Genomic DNA, 27486 nt, shown 5'->3' with positions numbered 1-27486 from the left:
AATTTATTAATTATTCATTAGCTATTAATTATTGTAACACCTTCTGAAATAAATTTGAATATAATCCATGTAGTCCGCGCAAGAAGACCACCATCGAGGAGCAGTGGGACCAACAGGGCGCCTTCGAGCTGATCTCCGTGGAGCAGGAGACGTACGAAAAGTACTTCTACGGCACCGAGCACTGGAACTACTTTACCAGCGACGAGGACCTAGGTCCGGTCATCCTGTCCATCAAGCAGGAGACGCTCAACGGACGGGATCAGTTCCGCATCCTGGTGCGGGCTGGATCCTACACAGTGCATGGACTGATACCGGCGTCCTGTGTGTTTGCCGATAGGTAATATATAAATAATAAAATGCATTTTTGGTTTAAGATCATTTTTAGCCAAGTTACAGCAAAAAAACCAAAATAAAAATTCAAATTTTTACCAAAAACCCAGATTCCAATTTTCCACAAAAAAATAATTCGTTTTTTGTCCGTAACAATGGAAGTATTGGTCAAAATATGGATTGTTATACCTTTCTAAACTCGTTATTAAATTTAAAATCGATTGGCATTAAAACCTAGACATTTTATTTTTTGGCCATTTTTCGTAAAAAATTATGAGGTACCCCCTTATAAAAAAATTGAAAATTGGCGAATTTTTTATTTTTCCAATATCACCCGGAAAGTGGCATGGATTTCTTTCTTATTTTGTTATCTGTCCAAAACAGTTTGAATTTTTGGTGTAAGACCATTTTCAGTCAAGTTACAGCAAAAAAACCAAAAGAAAAAATTCAAATTTTTACCAAAACGCCAGATTTTAATTTTCCACAATCTCAATTTGGGGGTCTCTCAACTAAGCAGCCCGATTAGAAAAATTCAGTTGACCGTAATTTACGAGCTCTAAATAAAACAAATACAATAAGAAGAAATAATAAAAATACAAGATATTTATTCAAATCAATGTACAATTATAAGTATTTAACGTAATTTCAAAATTTTATTTCAGATATAATCGCGAGGAGGTAGTTAGATCTTTAGGTAAAGAAGTTAATTTAAATCCACCTTTAACGTTAGGACAATTACCCGATACGCCAGAGGAATTATTAAAGTTAGATCAGGTGTGTATTTCATCTCATTACTACAAAATATTTCAGCATTTCTCTAAATACCCGTTTTGCTTTTATTTTTCTTTAAATAGGTTTTTATAAAATCAGAGTTAAAAGTTGGCGTCATATTTGTCAAAGAGGATCAGTATACCGAAGAGCAAATTCTGGACAATAATGAAAATTCACCGCTCTTCGACGAATTCCTCACTCTGCTGGGCGATCGAGTCCGGCTGCGGGGATTTGATAAATACAAAGGTGGCCTTGATACGGTGCACGACCTGACAGGTGAGTGGTAAATCTCTTGAAATATCTATACTAGTTACCATAAAAACGGGAGGTTCAACAATAAATATAAAAATTTACAAAAATAAATGAAATTATTAAATTATACCAATATTATTATTAAAGGTCTCTTCTCCGTCTATACGAACTGGCGCAACATCGAGATCATGTTCCATGTGTCCACTCTGCTGCCGTACGAGAAGCACGATCCGCAGAAGCTCCAGAGGAAGCGCCACATCGGCAACGATATCGTCTGCGTGGTCTTCCTGGAGGCCGATAACACCCGCTTCAGTCCCGCCTGCATCAAGAGCCATTTCCTGCACACCTTCATCCTGGTAAGACTCGATATCATTTTATATTTTTAAATTAAAGCTTTTTTTTAACTTTAAGGTATGCCTAGATCCATCAAGAGCCTTTTCTTGTTTATCAAAAGTAGCCAACTAAATTTACTCATTTTAATTAATAGATTTAACACACTAGATTTGCAGTTAGGTTAGCAGATTTGGCAAAGACAATATGATTAAAAATATAAAAGTAATAAAAATATTTTCTGTTTCTGTTATTTTTAAAAATTATATAGGGATTTATAGAGAAGTTTTTATACTTCAAAAATATTTCAGTTATTTATTTATTTAACATTTAAAAAAATAGCTTTATAAGTATATTAAATTATTATACTCGTGGTCTAGATTTAATGATATAAGTTAATATAATTGGAACAGTAACAGAACACAAAATTCAATTATTTGTTATATTTTTTTATATTTTAAAAAAATAGCTTTATAAGTATGTCTATTAATTTATTATACTTATGCTGTAGATTTAGTGATATTAGTTATTATTTTTCGGATAGTTAATAGTTAAAATAATAATTTTCGTGCTTTATATTCTGTAAGATATGATATAAGTTAATATAATTGAAATAGTGAATTGAAATAAAATACAAAAATATACTTATACCACTCCCAATAGGTTCGTGTTTCGGCTAGGATCAAGCACAAGCCGACGAGATACGAGGTGTCCGTGGTGACGCGCGACGAGGTGGGCGCCTACAAGCCCTACCTGTGGGAGCAGTCCGTCTTCGAGAAGGGGCCGATGTTCCGGTGAGTTTGGAAACAGAAACCTCCTCTTGGGAACCGAAACCTCTCAAGTCTCCCCCCGTTCCAACCCCTAAAACTCTGAACTCTGAACTACCCTGCAGGGAATGGCTGCTGACGAAGATCGTCAACGGGGAGAGGGCCTCGTATTCGGCACCGAAATTCGCACGAATGCAGGAGCGGACGCGATCGCAGATGCTCGAGGATCTGGTGATGAATCTATCGAATCACGCGGAAACCGGACAGATACCCAAGCCATATCGACGGGGCAGCTGGCGGCCGATCGGTGAGGATGAATATATCAAAATGTTGCATGCCCGAGTCCTAGACAACAATACACATCACGAACAGCAGCAGCAACAGCAGCAGTTGCACTTGCAGCACATGCAACACTTGCAACATTTGCCAACGGCAATGCACAACATTTGCTGCTATTGCAATAACAATGGGAATGACAACACAAACAATAATATTAACAACAACAACAACAACACTACAACCACACACAGACACAACAACAACAACAAATACTCAGAGCAACAACCACAGCAACAACTTGAGAGCCAACAGCAACAACAACTACTGCAACAACTACACCATCTGCAATTGTCGACATCGTCACTCACACACACGTCGTGTTGTGCCATGTTGCACCTGTGTGCGAGGCATAGTATGTGTGCCACGCCCCACGCCCCCACGCCCAATAACACGCCCCTTTCTTTCCTTTCCACCCGCATGATTCTTTTTGCCTGCCTTCAACGAATGACTCCTCAATATTTACATTTTCCTTGAAAAAAAATCAAGGGGGCAAATCTTTGGGTATTGTTTTCTATTACAAGCGAAGAATATCATTATAAGAGCAGAAATGTCTTTGGGGTTTGATAAGCAAAAGAACAAGCATACAGTTATTTATATAATCAAAAAAATATATAAGTTTTCTGCAAAAAAAGCATTTTTAGGGTTTTAGGGTTCATAAGAAAATCTAAAAACTATTTTATTTGTTGTTTTATTTTCCAAAAATAATTTATTTTAGTTATTGTTGACCAAAAAATAAAAAAAGGTTTGCAAACAAATCTCCAATTTGATTTCGTTTTAACTTTAATTGATTTTATATAAATATCGATCGATTTATAAACTTGTTACGTGTCGAATGAGTTAGGAATTGTCACAATTAAAAGTGTAAATATAACACAATTGTAAATAACAGAGTTAGTTTGGTCATAAATTAAGAAAAAATTCTTAGTATATCCTTTAGTTTGCCACCTTCTTCCGTGCATTTCCTTTTCCATCCTTAAAGCGAGTCGCCAGGATTTTGTATATTTTTCCAGAGACTTTAAGGAGATTTATAAACAAATCGCGAGAACAAATTGCAGGCATTACTGGCAGCCGAAAAAAAAGGAAATAGAAAAAAGGACATTTGCATTTGGTCCTTTGTGACACGGTTTTCTGTGCGAGTATGTTTGATTAATCGTTTTGTCTTGCTTTCGGTTCAACTTTTACCCGCAGAGAGAGAGAGGGAGAAGGGAAAGAGAGAGGGAGGGAGAAACACACACTGACACTTCCGTTTCCGCCATTAACACATCCGGCTGTGTTTGTGCCCACCGGAAACGTGCAGTCGTCGCTCGAGGCAATCACAGTGCCGTCTCTCTCTCTCGCTGTCTCTCTCTCTCCCTCTCTCTTGTCAACTTTGGCCCCCCGACAAGGACAATCTGCTCATCCTTTATCTACACACACCGACACTTGTCCGGCCAAGAAATATTGTTCATGCCTGTGTTATTTTATCAGCGGGGGGATATCTATTGTTCCAGCCACCCTAGGCCACCTACCACCACCCAAAAAACCACCCATCCAAGGATGTTGTTCTTCTCATTGTCGTTGTTGTTGTTGCTGTTGTTGTTGTTGGTGCTGTGTCGTTGCTGTTGCTGCTTGCTGTTTCTTGTTTGTTGTGATTTTGTTTGGTTTTCTTGTTATTTATTTGTTGCTATTTGTTGCACTAGACAACACAAATCTAATTTGATTTATTCATGCACACTTACACACACTCCCCCCACTCACACTTACACAGACACGCACACACACACACTGAGACAACCCGGAAGTGATCCCCAATGGGAACTATCGGAATGGAAATTATGCAAATTACTGCTCCAATAGTTTGGCATTTTCATCTCAATGCGATTGGGGAACTGCATAAATTTCGGACTCCACATATCTGCAAATACAGCTGAGCTCAAGTTAATAGGATCAGACAAAAAAATCAATTTTTTAAAGCTAGCAATGAATTTAAAAAATAAAATAACTAAAGCTACTAAATAATCTAATGAAACTTTGTATTCAAAATATTTCTATAATTTCCAAGGAATTTAAAATTACTAATAAATGACTTTAAAAATGAAAAGATAAATAATTAGGCATAACAGATTTAAAATCTGCGTTTTTTGAACATTAATTGGTAGGTAATATTGTAGAAATTAGTCAAAAGAAATAAATAAATTAATAAAATTGTATGATTTTTTAACTGACCCCAGCTGTATGCACATATGTACATATACTCCCAGGAACCGTTCAATTATATTGGTCAGTGAAGACTTTATTGAACCCATGTCTCCCAATTGCAATTATTTGATTGTGTTTGCTTATTGCATTCACCTTCATGAATTCCACTCAGAATGCAATTAAATGTGTGTGATTGGAAGGCCTCGAAGTGTTTAAGGGTGGTGCCTTAACCCGTTTATAATATTTAAAAAATATGTAAAATAATTCTAGATTTGTACGCAATTTTTGTATGAAATATTATTAAAAAGATAAATTTTACATGTCATGTGCATGGTTTTTAACTTTTAAAACGAATTTCTTTCAGCGAATACATCCCAATATTTTTAAGCAATGACTTTTGAATAGAGAAACACTTGAAAAGATATCCGACTGATAGGGAAAAACCCCCCAATCTGTTTTCCGCAGGTCACATGCGACCCTCGTCGCCACTTCTGGACTCCGTTCGCGATCAATTCGAGGACTACGATCAGCTGGCCAAGGACTTTACCCGCGTATTCCTAAACGAAGAACCATCGTGCCTGACCAACGCCCATCTGTTCGATGTCGTCTTCCTGGTGGGTCAGTCCAAGCAGAAGGCTCGATTTATCGGAGTCCGAGCCATTCTTGGTGTGCGGAGTCGAGTATTTCAGGTTAGTATCAGCGATAAAAAAACCAAGGCAGACAACGGTGCGTATGAGTAATGAAATGGCTGTTTCAAGGTTACTCATACGCAATGTTTCCACCTTTGAAATCGAGGACACTCAAACGTATTGTGCTTACATTTTATAGCCTTTTTTAAACGATGGCCAGACAAAATATGACGCCAGCTAATTCTGCTTTACGTTCAACGACTATAACTTTTACTTTCGTTTAGCCTAGTAAACAAAAAAAACAGTTTCTAAGGCATTGCTTAGTATTTAAAATTTAAATAGTTCTACATTATTTATTCTTATCTTATTTATTTATCATATTTCATTTCAGGACCTTTAAATGTTTATTTTTGCTCTGGAATTTTAATTTAAATTTTTAGCAGAAATTAGAAATACACTTAGAATTAGAAATAACTAACATATTAAACCATTTTAAATATTTTTAAGTTCAAAAGTGTATTTTTCCTTTGATTTCTTGTTGTCTTGAATTTCAAAAACACAATTTTAGTAAAAATATTAAATAAAAATTTGATTTAATTTCCAGGAAATGCTATACGGCATCCAGACGGGCTTCGGATCGCCGCAGATTCCCGTGGCGGAGATCTTCGCCCGGCCGGCTCCCTCGCTGGTCTCCCCGCAGAACCAGAAGCCCAAGAGCAACAACTACCTGACCGTTCCCGACTCCGATTCCATTCGGCCGAAGAGCGTGCCCTCGTCGCCGATGGTGAAGAGGGCCTTCTCCCGGCTGGGGACCATTACGGCCGGATGGGGACGATCGATACGGAACAAGAACACCAACCAGCTGAATCCCGACGACAAGAAGAAGTGGATTTCGTCGACAGATTGTTCGAGTAAGGGTTTTCAGTCGGTGCAATGCAACCATATCGATGCGTGTTCTTTTCTCTCCGCTCTCTTTTGTTCTCTTCTCTCCTCTCTCTCCTGTGCGACTTGTGTTGACTTGATTTTCCGCATTTCCACATTACGTATACGTCCACCGTCTGCGTCCTTGCGTCCTTACAAAAAATAAACTAAAACTTGAACTTTGCATCCTAAAAAAAAAACAAATTCTTAAACCTGCAACTCAAAAATCGCACGCCGCACATCTTTGCCTAAAAAAAAAACAAAAACTCCCTCTCCGATCTCAACTGACTTTTAAATATATATATATAACACCCGATCGAATGTCTTGTGTCGAACGAACACCAAACCTCATTGTTGTGTTTCTTTCGTTACCCCTTGGTTTATCGCATAAAATATTCTGGACGTGGCTCCTTCGTTTGCCAAAATCTTTTACAATGCATCCCTTGTACAATTGGCCAAATAACTACCCACTCTCTGTTTTGTTTATACTGCACTTGGTGTGATTTTAAATATACCCAAAAACCCAAATATCATCATCCACAAATCATTTGTACGTGTATATTGCCGATGCTTTTTTTTTACCCGCCCAAATACCTTTTTAATTCTTTTCTATAATTTATTTAAATTAATTACTTATTTTTTAAATAATTAAAATGACTTTGTTTTGCGTATACTTAATATTCACCACAAAACATGCCCACATTCCACGCCATTTCGCATATACTCACCACAACTGCTTGCATTTTTACTGTTATGTAACATTTTTAAACAATTGGATTCGACACCAAACTGTTTTGAACTCTAACTTCCCCTAACACTTTCCACTACTTTCTATATCTACAATCTGTACTCTAAATCTCTCTATCTCTCTTCTGTTAATCTCAACAAAAAATCCATTCAACGTGAAACAACAAACAAAATGATTTAAATTAAACAACAAACAAAATTTTGTCATTTTCTCATCTCACGTGACTCGCCAAACGCCTCACCTCTCCCAAAAACAAACCAAAAAAAAATATATATAATAAAATAAAACCCGTCGCTCACGCCACTCAACACAAACTTATTAAATTAATGCCTTTGGTTTCACCAATTATTTTATTGCCGACTGACATTTGATTTGATTTGCCCTTATGATTTGCGGTTTTTGCTTTGCAATCGATTTATTTCGATTTCGTTAATTCCGACGATTACCGATCACCAATTGACTATCGACAACCGCTGACCAATGACCGACTGCCCCTCCCACTCGATAACACCACCCACTGGCGCCTGCAGACAGGGACAGCAAGGACAAGGACAAGGACAAGCCGGGCAACAACCAGCTGGCCGTGCCACGCCTCTCCGTCTGCGCCGACGCCCAGAAGGTCGATCGCGCCAAGCTGGCCCAAACGGAGTTCAACATCATCGAGTTCGATCCGGACACGTTCCGGGTTCTGCTCGACTACCTGCACACGGGCACCTGTCCGCTGACCTGCGTCTCCATACCAGGTAAATAAATATATCGAAGCATTTCGGGGGAACGCGAATTCTTTAGATCGGTTCTCTTGAATTTCACAAAACTGTAACCGCGAATTCTTGGTAAAACTAATATTTTTATAAATATATTTACACTAAAAATATATTGTTTATCGACCATTCTTTTAATAGAGCATTCATATATTTTTCATTTATCGTTTTTTTATGTTTAAATTTAAAAAAGTAAAAAAAATAAAATAAAAACACCCAAATTCGCTCTTGAATGAACAAAATTAAATTAAATTAAAATTGTCTTGAAAATAATAATATTGAGCAATCCAAATCCAATTTTGTTCATCAAAATGGTAACTAATTGCAAATCGCGCAGACTTTATTTTAAAAATAAGTTTTAAATTAAAAAAAATATGAAATGTATGTTCTTTAATGTATTGAAACCCAATACTAAACGCCACTCCACAAATCAGCACATAAAAATGTAAACAAAAAATGCAACAAATAAATTTTTCAAAAATCCACTAGAACCAGTTGGGAATTATAGAGTCGTTGAAGTAAAAACTGTTTTATTTCAGGCAAAAATCGCTTGAAACTAAAAAAAAATATCAAAAATTATAATCTTTTAATCTTCAATCTATTATTTATTAAGGTTATAACTTAAACGAAATATTAATTTTTGCAGGCCTGCTGTGCGCCGCCGAGCACTACGACCTGCCGGAGCTGCTGCAGGCGTGCTTCCACCACTGCAAGCAGTTCCTGCGCATCGAGGTGGTCTGCCCGATGCTCATCTCGCTGGAGAACTACTACTGGCGCTACACATCCGCCTCCGAGCTGGTCAACATGATCCTGTCGTTCGTGGAGAGCAAGGCGCACTCGCTGTTCAAGTGCCCGGAATTCCTGCATCTCTCCGAATCGATGGTCCAGATGATCATGTGCCGGGAGCTGCAGACGCCGGAGATCCGCAAATTCGAGGCGATGCTGGCGTGGGCGCAGCACAAGGTGGGCAAGCTGAAGAACCATCCGAACAAGGACACCCAGTTCGAGTTCGAGTGCATCATGGAGCGGCTGACGCGGGATCTGAACCTGTGCCGCATTTCGCCCAGCGAGCTGCTCACCGTCGTCCTGCCCTCCAAGTCGATGAAGAACGAACGCATCATGGAGACGCTCATGGTGCAGGTGAATCTGGGCACCTACCGGATGCCCGAGTTGGATGCGTACCGTCAGCAGTTGCGCCAGCAGGAGTCCGCCGAGGCCACCGTCCAGGTCCACCGGGGTGGATGAGACAGTAAGAATGTGAGTTTCGATTTGGAGCAGCAGCAGCAGCAGGAGCAGCAATCGGATTCGGATGCCACAGTAGCCAGTAGCCATCACCATCTAAATCAGAATCAGAACCAATCCTCCATCGATGCCCGTGCGTATGCCATGGCCTCCCTGGCCGCCGCCCTCGAGATGCAAAACCAATCCCATCCGCCCCGCGACGCCGCCGACGAGGAGGTGGAGCTGTATGCCAGCTTCGATAATGCGCCGAGCACCAGTCGGGTGGCCGCCCAAATGCAGGCCGCCAAGGAGGCGCGCCGCAAGAGATGGGCGGCCGACGGGGCCAGCGGGAGCAGCGGGGACGGCGGATGCGCCAGCGGCAGCAGCGGCAGCGGTCGGCGTTACTAAGTCAATGGGTGTGTGACCCCCTCCCCCTCGTGTGACTGAGTTCAAATCTAAACCGAATATACAGAAATTCGCCAAAACAAAAAAAACAACCCACTATTTCCATAATTCCGAATTTATTACCACTGTGCAGCTAGAACCAGTTGAGAATTATAGCCTGGTAACAAACTATCCTACAAAAATTGGCCTACATATGTGTAAAAAAAATGTACAAAAATTAAATGGCGAATTTCTGAGTGAGTTTAAATCTAAACCGATTATACAGAAATTCGCCAAAAAAAAACACCACCTTTTCCGTAATTCCGAATTTATCACCACGGTGCAGCTAGAACCAGTTGAGAATTATAGCCTCGTAACAAACTATCCTACAAAAATTGGCCTACATATGTGTAAAAAAAATGTACAAAAATTAAATGGCGAATTTTTGATCTATTTAACGAGTGAATCTGTTCAGTGATTGGAGGAATATTGATATTTTACATAACATTAAAATTAATTCTATTCCAGTTCTGAATCTTGTAAGTTTTCATTTGCCAAATATTTTCTTACATCGCTTCATTTTTCAACATCACTAACCACATGCCTTAGCTTAAATAAAACATATTTATATTTTTTAACTTCTAATTTTCATTCGAAATTTATTTTTTTCAGTTCCTCGAGTTACTTCTAAATCATTTGGCGCCCGCGGGTGGACATTTTTAAGCTTCGCTTGTGAAAGTTAAATATATTCTCATAAAGTTGTTTTCTTTTTTATAATTATAAAATATTGTAAAAGGAATTTTTCTAAAACTAAATTTTTATACCTAGGTAGGAAATGATTGATACTTGCAAAGATACTTCTGATCACTGTGTGTGACTGGTTGTGTGTGTGTTTTTTGGTGTGTGTTTGACCCATTGCTCGAAGAGACGCCCGAACCATCCAAATCGAAACTGACATTGTTAACTCTTACATTCACCCCGGAATGACAAGAGCCCCCGATTTTTAGGGGGATATATAGAGAGAGAGCGGAGGGAGACGGCGGCCCAACCCCACCCCCTCCCGCCCCCCTCTACAAAAGATAATGGTGGAGGATCCAGATCCAGATCCAGATCCTGGCAACGGCATAAGAATTTTCTACAAGTATTATCCAACATGATCGTACGATTGACTAGTCTGTTAAGCAACCTCTGTGGCATTCGATTTTTGATACCCACGCAATCGAAGATAACAAAAAAAAATTTAATAAAATGCAGCAAGGAAAAGCATTCGCAAAAAAAAAAGGAAAAAACAGAAAAGAAAACAAAAACAAACGCTTACTGATGTAAAACAAAGACTTAAAACTAAAAAAAAAAAAGGAAACCAAATTAATATGAATATAAAAGGTAAAAGAATTTTTTTAATCAATGTTATTGAACAATGTAAGCTGAACAAAAGAACACATTTCACATCTCCTATTCCAGTTCCCCATTCCAAATTCCTTCAGTAAACAAAGAAAAAACCCCAAAAGTTACCCAATTTATTACCTAAGAAAATACTATATGATGTACTTAAATGTTCATGAGAATTGCAAGCATAATCTGTGTAACTGTTTAAACGCTTTTTTTGTTCTGTTTTTTGTATTGTCTGTTCATTTGTTACTACCAAAAGCCAAGGAAGCATATTATAAATAAGTATCTACATTTCAAGGCCTGTACATTAAATACTGGTAACTATAGTTATGCTAAACTGTAAAATTACCATTACGAGAGTCCAGAGAACCAGAAAAACCGTTACATAAGTGCAATATCTAAGTGTATGTTTGTATAGCCAATAAAGTACTTGACCTAAGAAATAGTCCCCGCAAAAAAAACAAAAAATATATCTAAAAACAATCTCTACAAGAGCAAAGCAGCCAAATTGGAATTACTTCCGAAAGATTGGAACCGAAAAACCCCAGAAAACCTGAACAGAAATTCAACTTAGGGCCGTAGAAGGCCAAAGCAAACCATAGATTAAACTAAAAAACACAATATACAACCAAATAAGAGATCCTAACAATGTGTTAAGTAAAATATACAAGATCCATAGTCAAAATCGTTTTATAGATCCCCTGGGAAATCAGTCAATCCTGCACAACATTTTGTATTATTGAATTCCACTTCTCTGAAAGTAGGTTCATAATTTTAATTCCACTTACTTTTACCGCCTTTAACCGCATTTTATTTCTGTATACTTAATCTAGGGACAAACTCTTGCCCCACGCGAATTCTTCAGTTGCCAATCTCGTACTCAAGTGAGAAAAGCCCAATTTTTGATCAATAAAATAAACAAAGCTAAATCTGATGCAACAGGAAAACTAAATGTAAACGGCAGCATTTCCAAAAGGGTTTCACTTAAATGTTCAAAGACGCATATATCAAAATTCAATATCTAACTGTACAACCAAGTTTATCAAGTGTCTGGCAGGTCATACATATATAAGCATAAGTGTAAGCAATTAAAATATTAAATCCTCGAAGAAAACAGCCCCGGAAACCAATAAATAAACGCTTTCAATGTGCGAAAACCGAATAACTATTAATGTTTAAAACAAAACAAAAAAGAACAGCTAAACAAGAACTAAAAAGATAATAAACTGAAAAATAAAATTAGGGTCTTGGAAAATAGTGACAGGCAAAAGTTTTGATGAAAACACTCTTTGAAGTATTTTGAGACAGAAACAGAGAAGGCCGATTGCCGTTCAATTTAATGTTAGTTATACAAAAGTTGTAAGTTTTTTTTTTGTGTTGATTAATCTACAGAAAAACAAATAGCAACAGGTTTAAATGGGCATAAAGCATAGCTGTATTTTTACCGTCGCCCTATCGACTCAAATATACTGTTTGAACTGAATGTACTCATCTGATTAATATAAATGTATTTACCGCAGATATCCGATATACCGAAAATAAACAATAAGTGCTGTTTCCATACGTTTGTTCCGATCAGCAGATCAGCACCGCCCACCGCCCCTCTGCCGTAATTAACCCACCCAACCACCGGCAGGCAGAGTGGTGCAAGTGGGGCATACTTTTGATAGCAGATAACTTGAAGAGAAAACAAAACAGGCAGGAAATCGAAAAACAAAACACCCACTCAGTGTGAAGCCGCGACTCCTTTTGAGCTGACGATATCTACAATATAGCCAAAAAATAAGAACATAAAAAACAGATAAAACTAACAAAAAAATACATTTGTTTAATTGAAGAACAAAACTCAATTGAATGCGGAATAATGCTAAATAAATGTTGTAATTGCCAGAGCCAAGCATAACAGGAAAAAATAAAATAAAAGTAAAAAAATATTACAAGAATCAATTTTTAATTTTATGGTAAGAGGTAAGTAAGAATATATATTTTCCAAAGATATTTTTTAACTACCTGAAATCAAAGTAAAACAAAGTTCTCTGGTTTCGGTATAATGATTTATTGTTTTGTTTTTATTTTTATTTCTTTTAACTGGAAGGGTGGAAGCTAAGAACTAGAAGAAATGGTTTCGGGCCTTTGGGTTTCAGCACCTGAAGCTGTTCTAAAATATCTCGAAAAACTCGAATGGCTTTCTTTATTCCCCGTACATAAGCAATTCCAATTGTTCCGTTAATCTGAGCAGTTTTTATCTTCAGACTTGCTTATATTCTCGAAGAAATAACCAATCCTTTCCACCCCTTTTTAAATGAAAAACAAAACGAAAATTGAATTTGAATTGTTGCTTGTTGCCGCTTACATAATAAATTAAACAATTATAATAATCAGTACAATAATTCCATTGTTAATGTTGTTTGTTTGTTTTTGTTGTTGTTGTTGTTGGTTTCCCTTCCACTCAGCATACAAGTTGATGTTTAATGAAATGTATAAACTAAAACAAATTGCAAACAGCAAAAGCAAATGCAACGACTCTTTGCACTTCGCCTCCTCTCTTCTCTATATACAAAGCTACAAATCATTTGAATTTCTTTCCTTTATACTTTCTGTTGGATTATGGATTGGATTTTCGCCATATATCATCGATTTAGCTATTTTGTTGTTGTTCTTTAGAGCTACGGTTAAATAATTTACGTTGTGTAAAGTGTAAACTTTTGATTACAGAGTTACAGAGTTACCATTGAAGGAGATACAGACACAGATAAAGAGATATATGTATATAAGAGGGAATAGATTTGGATACAGGGGGCTTCGAACAGAATTGCTTTCAACTATTGCACTAGTATCGGATGTGTCTATATAGATCCTCCCAGATATATATATGTCTATGTACAATTTGGAGCTGCGCAACGAATCTGATTGCTTAGCAGATTGCCTGGCTCAAGCACTTAAACACGTATAAGACTTTTGAACACTTTCGTTTGTCATCAATCACATGTCCACGGGTATTCAGCTCTGATCGTCGTCGATGCTCCCGCCGCACCAGCTGCAGCTTCAGATCGAGATCCTGATCCTGGTCCTGATCCAGATCCTCCTGGCCATTCATTCCTATCCGAATACAAGCTGGCATACGATCCGCTGGCCGAGCACGTCCGACGACCGATACCGCAACCGATGCGCCGGTTCATCCCAGTCGGATCGGCATATGCCGGCATCGACAGCGAGTCGCCGGCCGCTGACGCCGCGACGGCGGGCAGGGAGATGGGCTCCAGCAGCTCTGCCCCCTCCGGATGATCAGCGGCACCGGCGGCATCGTCGTCGAAGCCGTACCAGCATCACATGACCATGATTTGCAGCGCCACTCATTGATCTATTGTGCGGTAGATGCGTCTCTGGGGCTCGGGTGTGTAGTGGATGCGGGTGCGGAAGTGCTGCGGCGATCCCGGCACGCTTTCGGATCCCCGACGCGGCGGCGGCAGCGGTGGCGAGGCCGAAACATATCTGAAATGGAGAGGGAGACATGATTCAGAGCGGGATGGCATGAGCCTAGTCTATTCTACAAATATTAGGATCTTATAAATTTTACAGAGGAAAAATCCGCGAATTCTTTAGAACAAAAATCTACATAACCTTGAATTAAGCAAACTTGGAAGACTGCAAACGTCTAATATTCGAATATTAAGATCTTATAAATTGTACAGAGGATAAATCCGCGAATTCTTCAGAACAAAAATCTATACAACTTGGAAAACTTCAAAGATAAGTCCAAATGAGTACTTTAACTAGTTTAATCCTGCTCTCTAATGGCTATCCAAACCCTAGACCCACCTTCTGTGCAGAAGCGGCGAGCCAGGAGGCTGGCCACTCAGCTCCAGCAGATTCTTGCGCAGCAGCAGCGGCGATTGTCCGCGATTGTAGCGCGGCGGTGGATCCGGACTGCGGTGCCTGCGATCCAATCCGGCCAAGATGTGCGGACTGGGCGGCGTGCTGATGCTGCCACCGCCGCCGCTGCTGGTCATTCCTGGTCCGCTGCTAGCGTAGCGTCGCAGGAAGCTGCTGGTGCCGCCACCAGGCAGAGGTTCCGTCGTCGGCGAAGTGCTTTGGCTGGTGTTGCTGCTGCTGCTGGCCGCCGACAGGGTGCGATAGTAGTAGGACTTGCCGCCGCTGCCGTTGTTGCTCACGATGCTCCTGTAGGCCGGCGGCTGCGGATGCACTGGCTCCTGATCCCGATCCATGCTGGCCGACGCCGCCGACGCCGCCACCGGTGACGTGGCTGTGGAATTCAATTGGGTTTTAACATAGGTGGCAAACTGCCGCTTCATGGCGCCGGCGAGGGTGTTGAACCAGCCTGATCGATTGGTTCGATTCGTTTGGATTCGTTGGATGAAGATGAATTGAGTGAAGTGATGATGGGTGGTGATTTCATGGTGATGCAGTGCAGTTTTTGGTGTGCGGTGTGCAGAAAACGAAGAGAGAATGAAACGAAACGGAAATGGAAAATGTATAAATACAAGCGCAAATTAATAGCGTTCAAAGCGAAATCAAATATACTATAATATATTAAATATTTATATAGTGTTGAAAGTAGTATAGATTTAAATCCATATTTAAATAGTATGTATTTAATAAGAATAGGCTTTTGTTATATTTATTTAAAATTGAATTGCAAAACAAAAAATGTATAAGAAAAATTCATATATTAAATAGATTGAAATACCATTTGTCAAAATAAGAAACCAGAAGTATTGCAGATTAATATTTAGAATATTTTTTAAAATTAAATAAGTATTTTATGTAGTAAAAAAACATATTTCGTGAACTATGATATGGCAATTTAATTGCTAAATTCATGAGAAGTGGCTCACCAGCATCGTGCTGCTCGCGGGAGCATCCATCCAGGCTGCTGCTGCTCGCCCCGCTGCTCGAACTCTGGCCCAAAAGCTGCCGGCGGGCGTACAGCTTGCTCAGCTTGCTGGCCACCATGGAACTGCCGCCAGCGCCGTAGTCCGACTGCTGAGGATCCGGGGATCTGGGCAGCAGCGTGGGACTCGTCGCCGTTGCCTCGGCGGCAATGGGCAGCGGTTGGTACTGCAACGGCTCACCATTGCCACCGGCTCCAAAGTGACCAGCTGCTGCATCTCCTCCTGATCCCGTCGATGGTGACAGGCTGGCGGGATTGACGGCGATCTGCGAACACGTCGACTGCGTGGAGGACTGACTAGAGGTCGAGTGCGTCGATGGCGGCGGCGGCACATAGTTGCTGTGAAACGGATTCGTGCTGGTCACTCCGATGGTCTGCGGCTGCTGGCGCTGCTGTTGATACCGCTCGGCCGCCTCCTTCTCGCGCAGCTGGTTCTGCTGGTGGTAGAAGCGCTGCAGCACTGCAATAAACGAGCAATCATATGTGAGTTACAAAGGTCTAAAATAATTTAACACTATTAATAATAAATAAAAAATTAAATACTAATTCACTTGTGTTCTTAAATTTTTCTAATTTTTTTTTTGATACATTTTATTAGCATTTTTATTAAATAAAGCAAATATTTTTCTATCCAAGAATACTCAAGGTTTTTAGACAGCACTCAATTACATAGAATTAGCTAATATTTAATTAGTTAACTATTAAAAATCATGTGTATAAATGTTACAAAGCTCTAAAATAAATGCTTAGGGCACAACAAAAGTAAGAATAATAAATTACACTGTGCAGCATTTTTAGTGCTTTTTAAATTTACCTCGATGGATGCTATATTTTTGGATTCGTTACGAATTCCCAAGTTAAACTGCGTTTTCCAAAAAGTTCCCCGACGCAAGGATTCTTAGCAAAAGGACCTCAAAGTTCGAAAAATGGTGAAATTGGCAAACTTTGCGGAGTTCTCAGAGGCAAATGGATGCATGATTTGATTCGATGTTAAAGTTTTTTAAAAGATACACTCTTTATCTTTCAAACCCCATACTTAGAATAATTTTAGGATTTTTTTTAAGGCATAAATAAATTCCAGAAAACATAGTCAGAAAACTTAAAAACATACAGCTGCGGTCAAAATAGTAGTAGTGTTGCCGCCTGTTTATTTAAAAGTTTGTTGTTGTAATTGGTCTTTTCCCGGTAATATTGTATTGATTATAATTTTACTATTAGACTAATTGGATAAAAAAAGTGACAACATCAAACCCTTAAAAACACAGGGCGGCAATACTACTACTATTTTGACCGCAGCTGTATGCATTTATGTTTTTTGACTATGTTTTCTAAAATTTGTTTCTCCTTTAAAAAAAAACCTAAAATTATTCTAAGTATGGGGTTTGAAAGATAAAGAGTGTATCTTTTAAAAAACTTTAACATCGAATCAAACCATGCATCCATTTGCCTCTCAGAGCTCCGCAAAGTTTGCCAATTTCACCATTTTTCGAACTTTGAGGTCCTTTTGCTAAGAATCCTTGCGTCGGGGAACTTTTTGGAAAACGCAGTTTATATTGGGAATTCGTAACGAATCCAAAAATATAGCATTCATCGAGGTAAATTTTTGATGCTGCATAGTGTTATTAATTTCATTTTTGAACTAACTTATAACAACTTATAACTTATTAGATAAACTTGGAATATATTCTAAGATTTTGAGGGATTTACCTATGGGGCTCTGATTGCCCGGCTGCAATCGCTGTGGTTGCTGTTGCTGCTGCTGACTGGCGAGCTGTAGGGTTGGCGATTCCGTGGCGAATTGCTTGCGCGGCAACGAGGGCGAGGGTGAGGATAGGGCCAAGTTGAGGGTCGTGGTCGCATTACTACTACTATCACAGCTGTCGTAGGCTTGGGAATTATCCGCTGGCAGGCGCCAAGTGGGCGTGGCTGTTGGCGTTGTCGTGGGCGCTGCTGCTGCTGCTGCAGCTGCAATATTTGGCGGTGTTGTTGCCGTCGCTGTTGCAATTGCGTTTGCTGTTGCTGTTGCGGCATCCGTGAATAATGTTGTTTGGTTGTTGTGCGGCAGTGGTATTGTTATTGCAGTCGCTGCTGCTGAATTGTGTTTCTTTTGGCTGAAGGGCGATGTGGTCAGATTGCGTAGAATCGATTGACCTGCAATTCAAGAGGACGATTAGTAAATTTAAAGTAAGTAAATAAAGTAAATTAGACTGGCAAGTAAATTATTCTAAAATTATACACATTTTTTGTAGGTAAGTAATGATCACATTAATAATAATTATTAAATAAAGTAAATCATTAGACTGGCAAGTAATTCAGGTTATTAAAACCAATTTTTTTGGATTATTCTAAAATTATATAATTTTTTTGTGAATAAATAATATAGATCCCGCAACCCACCGATGCTACTGAACATGGACTCCTTCTTGGGGCTCTCGTCGTTGTATTTGTAGTGCGGATGATGCGATCCGTTGCTCAGCTTTCGCTGCATGAACGGCGATTTGCGATACAGCCGGTTGAGATCGCCGACGCCGCCGCCTCCGCTGGGTGGCGATAGAGGACTGGCGCTGCTGCTGCTGCCGCTACCGCTGCCATTTCCGTTTCCTCTCCCGTTTCCGCTTCCGCCAAAACAGTTTGTCGTTGCCGTTGGTGTTGTTGTTTGAGGTAGTTGTGTGGCTGATTGCATGAAATACTGCGACTGCTGCTGCTGCTGGTAACTCGGTATCTGAGTGGGTTTTATTGTCTTCTGCGGATTCGTGGGACTCTGCGCCATTGTCCTACCATATTTGATGGCTCCTGATCCACCTGCGGATCCTGATCCTGCGAGAGATCCGCATCCAGAACCGCCTCCACTTCCAGTCGCCGTGGCCCTGGAAATTAACGATTGAGAAGTTTAATTAATTACTGATTTATAAATGACCAATAAATGACCAATAAATGAGAGCACACTCAAATGTACGCCAGTGGCAGAAGGAAGGGTTGTGTGGTGTGTTGGGACTTTAAAGGGGTTTTTAAGAGAGGGATATATTGAATGGGTAGATGGGAATATCCAGGAACTGGTGGGAGGTTTGTGGGCGGGTTTCATGTACATAGATTGACGGCGGCGCAAAGGCAACATTTATCTAACACATTTAGATGAGCTGTGGTCGCATTTGGAATGTGTAATGTGTACTGAGTTGTGTGTGTCTTGTATATACAATTTGATGAGTGTGTTTTGGGTGTTTGTTGTGTGTAAGCGACAGGTGGAAAACACGGTTAGAGGTCACAGAAGGAGCGAAAGCGAAAAATGGCTGCAGAGAATAAATCCATGTTCATTTATGTCCTCTTAAAAACATTTTCCTAAAATTAAAATGTTGTAAATTATAAAAAAAAACGGCACCCAATTTGTAAATATAAAACATTTATAAAAAATAAAAATTCTAACAAATATCTTTTACCTAGGCATATTTAAAAACCAGCTAAACATTGTAATTTCTTAGAAAAACTACATTTTTTTATTGAAAAAATTGTAATAGTTGAATTTCTTAGGAACTTGAACCCTAAACAATTTTTTTTAAATATCCAAAAAGCTGAAAAAAATATAAAATATGCAAATTTATCAAAATAGAGTGCTTAAAATAAAAATCCGGCCTTTAAAAATTGTATTACAGTAGCTAGCTTACTTTTTAAGATAAGGGGAACAAAATCAAGCAAGAAACCTAAATGTGCTGTACAAATGAAAAATGATAATGAAAATGTGTAGCGAGACAGCGACACACCAAATGAAGTGAACTTAAAAATAATAGTAAGCAATACAAAATAAATTATCAGTGTGAAATTACCTTTTCTGGTGTATGAGCATTTCTAGATGGGTAAACAAACAAAGCATAAATTAAATAAATACGATAACCAATGCCAAAGCCAAGCTCAAAGATAGAAACATGCGAAAATAAACCGAAACCAAAGAATCAACAAAGGCAAATTAATAAATTAATAAATAATAGGTAAAATATTAAAATAAAAGTTAGCAGAGCGTGTGGCGTGTTTACAACGTTTATAACGATTAACGTATAAAACAATAATTAGAAGGCTAATAATAAGAATAATAAACTCGTCGTACTTACTGAATTTTATTTTAATTGGGAGGAGTTTTTTTTATATATAGTATTTTGTAGTATTTTGAGTAGTTATGTTTGGTTGGCATTATCTTTATATATAGGTAATATATATATTTAGGTTTATATATCTGTATATAGAGTTGATGGTTGCAAGTTTTACTTGAATGCTCTTGTTTTTGTTTTGTTTCGTTTTAAGTTTATGTCGATAGGTTTTAATGTTTGGTTCTCGTTTATAGTTTGTCTTCTTCTTTTCTTTTTCGTTTGCATTTATTTTTGTTAGATTATGTTTTTTTATTGGTTGTTTTCTTTCATTGTTTGTCATTATTGTTTAAGAAATGGTATTAGGAATTAGGTAACCTACAAAAAATGGTAATAAAAAAGATGAAAAAGGAAAATAAAAACATCGCACACACACACTCAAATTAAAAAATGTCAATTAAACGCAAAAAAGGAGAAAAAATATATAAAAATGTTTTTTTAATTATTTCATAATACATTTTTGGTTTCTCATTATTTATGTATACTAAGAAATGGGATCTAAGTGGGGTAAAAGGCTGCTAGAGGATAGACAGATAGTTGCAAAGGGACCAAGATTACAAAAGAACTAACATGCACTTTCCAAAGAATTCCACCAAATTAGAGATAAAGATATCAAGAAATCTTTAGAATGTTTTACCGAGTTAGAATATTATTTTTTTGGGTTCCAGAAATTTTAAAGAATTTTTATAGATTTTCTCATAACGTAAATGCATTATATATGTATTATTATATTTTTATTGTTATGATATAGGATTTTCTTTGGAAAGAGCATGTATTGTAGTACAACAAATCAGCATCTAATTGCTATCTAATTTCTTTAAAAAATTACTTTTATTTTTTTACTGTGTCTAAAATGAAACAAAGAAGCTAGACATGCCGAAAAAGGAAAGGATAGCGAAAGAGGAACTAAGTGTAGATTTATGGGGTTAATTAGCCTTGCCGGAGTAAAGTAAAAATGGGCAAAAACAAGGGTTAAATATATTAGGAAAGTAAAAATAATGAAGGAGGAGCAAGCAGTTTAAATTAGTTTGGCTAGCGAAAACATGTTCTTAGAAAAAACCCATCCTACGGTTAGGTGTTCAGAAGTTGGAGCTCTCCAACGCGATTTATGGTTTTTCCTCTCCTACCTGTTGAACTCGAAAAGCGCTTTAAGCAGAGAACAGAGAACGGAAAATGGAAACAGAAACGGAAGCGGAAACGGAAGAGTGGGGAAAGTACAAAGCGCTCCGCACACTATCATCAGACACACCCACTATTCACACACATCCACATCTATCAGGCACAACACATCATCAGCCGGGAATAGTTGGTTCGTGGGAATAATGCTGAAGGATCTGGTCCTAGGATGAGCTCACCTCTGGAGCGGATTGGGATCGCCGTTGGCGCGCAGCCGGCTATCCTTGATGCTCTGAAACCAATTGGGCACATCTACTTTGGTTATTTCATAGGTCCGTATGAAGGGCTGGGCCAGCAGCTCCGGATACTTGGGTCTATCCTGATGGTTCTTTGTGAGGCTGCAAGCGAACAAGAGATTTCAGGTTAAATGGTTGATCAACAAGCGAATAAAAGCACTATCACCACCCACCACTTGATGACGAAATCTCGAAACTGCTGAGTGAAATTGAAACCCTCGCCGTAGGGCAAACACGGCGGCTCCGAGTCCAGCACCTTGGTCAGCACCTCGAAGTCCGTGTTGCATCCTTCGTACGGGGATCGCGCGGTGGCCAGCTCCACCAGCGTTATGCCCAGGGACCACACATCGGCGCGAATATCGTACTTTGGCTTTTTGGGATCGATGCGCTCCGGCTGTAATAAGAAATGGTATATAGTTTAATATTTTGCCACCTTTTTGAATGAATAAATATTATAAATATTACCCTGGAATTATCGCATATATTTGTATTTCTATTATTGTTATAAGAAATGGAATATTCTTTAATATTATACAACCTTTTCAATGAACAAATATTACCCGGGAATTATCAGAAATATTTGTGTTTCTATTATTGTAATAAGAAATGGTACCTATATTGTTTAATATTATACAAAATTCTTTAATATTATACAACCTTTTTGAATGAATAAATATTATAAATATTACCCTGGAATTATCGGAAATATTTTTATTTCTATTATTTTATATTATGCCTTTTAATCATTTAATCAACAAAAACCTACATTTTAAAAGTGAAATGTAAAGTAAAAAGGGAAAGTCTGTTCTAAAAACATATACATTTTTGCTAAACTCTAGGGTTTTCCCTACTAATTTCCTGAATATTGTTTCCTTAGAGAGGATAACCTACCGCCATATAAGCTGCACAGCCGGCGGATCGTGTGTTGGCCTTGGAGTCCACCAGGCGACCGCTGATCCCGAAATCACAGAGCTTTATGTTCCCACGCTCGTCGATCAGAATGTTCGATGGCTTCACATCGCGATGGATGACCCCGTGCTTGTCCTTCAGATAGGATAATGCGTTGACCGTCTGTGAAATGCAAAAAAAGGAAGCAATTAGTGGGGAGATCTCTAGCTGTGGCAATCCTCTTCTCACCGCCACTGTGACCTTGCCCAGAATCTGTTCGGGCACTGGCTTCTTGGAGAGCTTGAGCAGCTTGTCGAAGCACATCGACATCAGCTCCATGCAGATCCAAACATCCGGATCGCGAACGAAACAGCCCAGGCACTTGACAATGTACTTGCAGTCGTGCGACTTGAGCACCACGTCCAGATCCATCAGGATGCGCTTGTTCTCCTCCGCATTGCCAGTGCGCCGCATCTGCTTCACGGCGATGATCATGTTGCTGGACAGGTGCATCATCTTCACCACATTGCCGCTGGTCCCGTTGCCCAAGTCGCCCAGGTGCTTGAGGTCGTTGATGTCCGTCGGATACTGCCGCCCGTTGATGTTCAGCTTGCCGGTCTGCTCCATGATTATCTTCAGCTTCTTGTCCGTTTCCGAAACCGGCGGATGCGGCGGCGTGGGCAGCGGAAGTATCACCGGTCGCGTCCGGTTGAATCCGCCACCGCCACCGGGACCGCTTGAGACTGAAATGGGAGAATGGAAATAGCCGGGAGTTTAGTATAATTTATCAATTATAATACAATTATCATTTTTGTTCCTACCCAATAATGAAAATAACTTAAACTAATTTATATTTATAAGTTTCCATAGCATACATATTAATGTTAAATAGGACCCACATAATAAAAGAAATCATAATTTTTTGCGAAAAATGGCCAAAAAATAAAATTTCCAGATTTAAATACGAATCGTTTGGAAATTTAATAACGAGTTCAAAAAGGTATGACATTCCATATTTGGATCAATATTTCCATTGTTACGGTAAAAAAACGAATTATTTTTTGTGAAAAATTAGGATCAGGGTTTTTGGCCAAATTTTGAATTTTTCCTTTTTGTTTTTTTGCTGTAATTTGGCCAAAAATGATCCTACAGCAAAAATACAAACTGTTTTGAACAGATAACAAAATAAGAAATAAATCCATGACACTTTCCGGGTGATATTGGAAAAATAAAAATTTCGCCAATTTTCATTTTTTTTTAAGGGGGTACCTCATGATTTTTTACGAAAAATGGCCAAAAAATAAAATGTCCAGGTTTAAATGCCAATCGATTGAAAATTTGATAACGAGTTCAGAAAGGTATGACAATCCATATTTGGACCATTATTTATTTATTTATTTTTATGACCCAAATACCATTTTTGTTTAGGTGGAAAATCAGGATACTTGGGTGTTACTTGGGCAAAAATGGCCCCAAATCAAATAAGATTACTGTTTTGAGCAGCTAACAACCTTAATTTATTTTTTACCTAATTGTAATTGATTTCCAATCGACCTGTAATCAAATAACGGTTATGGCCCACTGTGCCATTCTGCGTGCGTATGTGTGTGTGTGCTCGCGAAGAGGAAGAGCGAATGAGAGCGATTTTGTTTTTGTTTGCGAAGTTATTTTCCCTGGCAGCAATTCAAATCAACAATTAGCAACTACAACAACTGCAACAACAGCAAGTCATAAAAAATAACGCTATTTGTAAACATGCGAAAGAGGAGACACGGCGGAATGGCCGATGAGTGTGGGCAGAAGGGGGGTGCGGAGGGGCGGGGGAGAGGAAATGTGAGACCCAAAAATACTAACAACAAAAATAACGGGCATATCAAGACATTACTCCGGAAATGCCAAAAAGTAACCAATGCGAGAGAGCGGGAGAGAAAGAGAGGCGCACACACGCAAAATAAGTAAATAAATAAATAACAAAAAAAACACTTGATGAAAATCCAATAAGAAAAATACGCAAAACGAGGCATAAAAGTATGACCAAAGAGAAGGGCAAAAGGGTGGTGGGTGGTAAGTGGCGGGTGGCGGGTGGCCCACATACAGCTGGGGTCAATATAATAGCATAATTTACATAAAAGCTAATTATTTTCAATGATTTAATCTGTTATTCAAGAGATAAACCTTTTGTAATAAATTTTTTTAAATATTTTAATCTAATCTATTTTAATTTTAGGCAATTTTTCATAGTTTCAGAACTACCAATTTAATCGAATGCAAAACATTTAAATCTGCTAAAAAAAAAAACTATTACCCTGATTTCATTTAATTATAATTTTTAACGCAACAATTAAAATCGTACTGGGTTATAATTTCGGTGTGCCATTTTTGGTACTCTCAAAATTCATGGAAACTAAAGCCACTAATCTAATCGACTGGAAATGTATTCGATTATTCAAAAACCCATTAACCATTTTCTAGAGTTCATGGAAAACATCGTTTGTACCAGGAATTGTTAATCTAATCGAGTCGAAATTAAATTGTCGCAGTGCACGGTTGTTAATTCCACTGTACGAGGTTTTTTTGGGCCCTGACAAAAGGCCGAAAACAAGTTGGGTAGTTCGCACTTGGCCTGTCTTATCTATGCAATCGGAAAAACAGAACAGAAATGGGGGGACTGGAAAAGTGGAAAAGTGGAAAGCCGGGGGAGTTAGGGGGTTGATGGGCTGTGGAAGGGGGGATTATGAGCAGCTGTTATGCAGTCGGGAATGGGAATCGATAGCGGTTGCCCTTTGTTGGCGGAATTCAAATGCTGAAAGGCAAAAGCCAAGAAATGAGCACTTCTCTTATCACAATTTAAACACTCACACACACGAAGCTTATTGGGCAATGATAATTTATTAACAAAATATTTACACAAAAGCGGACAAAAGATGGTTTTGTGGCTTGCGGTTGGTATATAATAAATATATATAGATTTTTTGGTGACCATTTTTGGGTATCACGATCTTTCGCAGCCCTCTTTTATTACCACTAAACGCAAAGCGCCGCACAGTTGCGGTCAAGATATTAGCACTAAAGCCGGCATGTGTCAAAAAAAGAGCTCAACAACGATTTCACCTGTCTAAAGTTCGAAAGGAAAGTTTTTGATCTTTCTAGGAATCATTATCGAAACAGGGAATTTGGAATTTGCAATTACTCGGAAAATGATTAGGGAGTACTTAAGTAAAAATCTAGTAACCATGAATTTGTTATTAAGAATTGAGCGATCGTTTTAGAACGATCGTTTTCATTATGCAGATAAATGTATTTAATAAGTGATACTTATGGAAATTTCGACAAATTTGAAATCTAGAAATCTTTTTAGACTAGATAAGAAGTACATAAATGTACCCCTGAATTTTAGAATGTATAAAAATCCATGATATGTTTCTGTAAAGTAACCATTACCTTTCAATAAGATTTAAATGAAGGAATTTTAAGGTATTATTAGCAATATATCTTAGATCTTATAGTTAACCATTTCTAAGTATTTTTTTTCGGGATTTAAAAGGACTTGTTAATAAGTATTGGCTATTAATTTTGTTCCCTTAAAGAAAACCCCTATATTTTCATTTCCTTTATTATTTATGTGTAAATATCAAGTAGGACTAATAGGACTAATAAAACCCTTGAAAGATATTTATCTTTGATTAGGGATATTTAAACATTAAGAAAAACGAATTCTTCAGATCCTAGAGTTATTGTTCTAAATTCTTATAGATAAGCAAAGATGAGTAGTATTATCTAGAGATCTAGTGAGGAGTGGAGGACTTACGCAGGGGCAGTGTGGGCGTGGCTCGCGGCACTCTGGTTGTGGGCGGGGTGTATGTTCCGCCGAAGGCGCCCGTCGACGGAGCTGCGGACGCGGATGAGGCAGATGCGGATGTTGAGGCGGATGCGAATGCGAATGCAGATGCGGATGCGGATGAGGACGAGGCGGTGGCATTGGCACTGGCGATGGGCGTCGCATGAGGAACTGGAGGTGCTGGCCGCTGGGCTATGCTGATTCCGGAGCCGATTCCCATTCCGTGCGAAGATGCGGATGTGGTGGCGGATGCGGACGCGGATGTGGCCAGGGGCGGAACGCGGGCAGAGGAGACGATCTGGTCGTGGGACTCGTTCTGCGCCTGGAGCTTCGCCTCCAAGGACTGCAGCCGACTGCCGATCGTCTCGAACTCAATGGTGGACATATTTCCGGATTTATCCTTATGATTTCGCGACTTTTGGTTCGTATTTATTTGTTTTTTATTGGGTTTTTTTTGGTATTTTTCTTTTTTCTATTTTTTTTTGGCCAGCACTTCTTCGATTTTTCTCTCTCTCACACACACACACACACACGCGAGCGCGCTGGCGGGGGAGGGTGCGTGTGTGTGAATTGTTTTGTTGTGCGCGGTTTTTTGTCGCTGTTGTTGTTGTTTGGCGGCACACACACACACACAGATAGCTGGACTTTTTGTTTTATTTTATTTTCTGATTTGGTTGGCGGCCACAAAAACAAAATCGAAAAAAAGGAAAACACAGTCACTGTGCGTTAGAGAGAGACACCCTCGCACACACACACACACACGCAGCGCCCTCTCTCTCTCTTTCTTTTTCACCAGCAAACGGCAACAACAACTTGCGATTTTTCCTCCGCTTTTTTTCGGGAGGTTTGCCACGGCTGTTTTCCTTTCGAGGGCGTTGTTTTTCGGTTCTGGGCGATCGTTTCGTTTTGCGGCCGCAGGCGGCGGTTCACTGGCACATTCGAACACTCGGTTTTGTAAAATTTTGCTGCCTAAATCGTGTACAAATCCAAAACAGTGTGTGAGCTGCTCGCAAATGCACTAAATTATGCCAGGGGATGTGGTGGAAATACCGAGAAAATACCGCAACTAGAGATGGGCGTAGCTTTAGCGGGGACTTGAACCAAGCAGAGATACCATTGCAGAATGTGTACAATGTACAAAGTGTAGTACCCAAAAATTGTATTAAAATGAATTATCTTTTTAGGGAGTCTAGTTTTGTATTGTAAAATGTATTATTATCTTGTATATGTAAAATATTTTTTCATTTGTTTTATTTTTAAGTAATATTAGTTCAACAATTTTC

At 38.9% G+C, this 27486-nt stretch overlaps 2 protein-coding genes across 9 annotated transcripts in view; one reads left to right on the top strand and one right to left on the bottom strand.

Annotated features, from left to right (window-relative positions):
* Positions 1-10150, top strand: part of rsh (radish) — a 121558-nt gene extending 111408 nt beyond the window's left edge. Inside the window, exons 10-20 of one of the 4 annotated variants that reach the window (XM_044394509.2) lie at positions 74-337; positions 993-1104; positions 1185-1377; positions 1501-1709; positions 2347-2477; positions 2576-2757; positions 5433-5656; positions 6201-6507; positions 7796-8008; positions 8673-9263; positions 9348-10150. In XM_044394509.2, the coding sequence (XP_044250444.1) occupies positions 74-337; positions 993-1104; positions 1185-1377; positions 1501-1709; positions 2347-2477; positions 2576-2757; positions 5433-5656; positions 6201-6507; positions 7796-8008; positions 8673-9263; positions 9348-9655 (2734 nt within the window). In that variant the 3' untranslated portion in view covers positions 9656-10150. Of the gene's footprint in view, positions 1-73; positions 338-992; positions 1105-1184; positions 1378-1500; positions 1710-2346; positions 2478-2575; positions 2758-5432; positions 5657-6200; positions 6508-7795; positions 8009-8672 lie in introns of all 4 variants that reach the window. The other 3 variants (XM_070218853.1, XM_044394512.2, XM_070218854.1) reach the window with 3 other exon arrangements.
* Positions 10151-13056: 2906 nt separating this feature from the next.
* On the bottom strand, positions 13057-27228 carry hep (hemipterous). 5 transcript variants are annotated; one of them, XM_017157703.3, is made up of 10 exons: positions 26174-27228; positions 22615-23108; positions 22369-22548; positions 21651-21871; positions 21421-21579; positions 18330-18799; positions 17640-18083; positions 15877-16392; positions 14840-15359; positions 13057-14512 (listed from the first exon to the last, which is right to left on the bottom strand). In XM_017157703.3, exons 1-10 carry the CDS (start codon positions 26586-26588, stop codon positions 14374-14376), a joined length of 3558 nt encoding a protein of 1185 aa, XP_017013192.2. In that variant the 5' UTR covers positions 26589-27228; the 3' UTR covers positions 13057-14373. The 5 variants fall into 5 exon arrangements, with proteins under 5 accessions (XP_017013192.2, XP_070075078.1, XP_070075080.1 ...); XM_070218977.1 differs by having other exon boundaries at positions 14840-15284; XM_070218979.1 differs by lacking the exons at positions 21421-21579; positions 21651-21871; positions 22369-22548; positions 22615-23108; positions 26174-27228 and adding an exon at positions 20033-20372.
* Positions 27229-27486: the final 258 nt, after the last annotated feature.

This window comes from Drosophila takahashii, chromosome X, assembly GCF_030179915.1.
Source record: "Drosophila takahashii strain IR98-3 E-12201 chromosome X, DtakHiC1v2, whole genome shotgun sequence".
Taxonomy (NCBI): Eukaryota; Metazoa; Arthropoda; class Insecta; order Diptera; family Drosophilidae; genus Drosophila; species Drosophila takahashii.
Note: the sequence above shows the minus strand (reverse complement) of the source record. Positions and strands in the feature narration are given on the sequence as shown.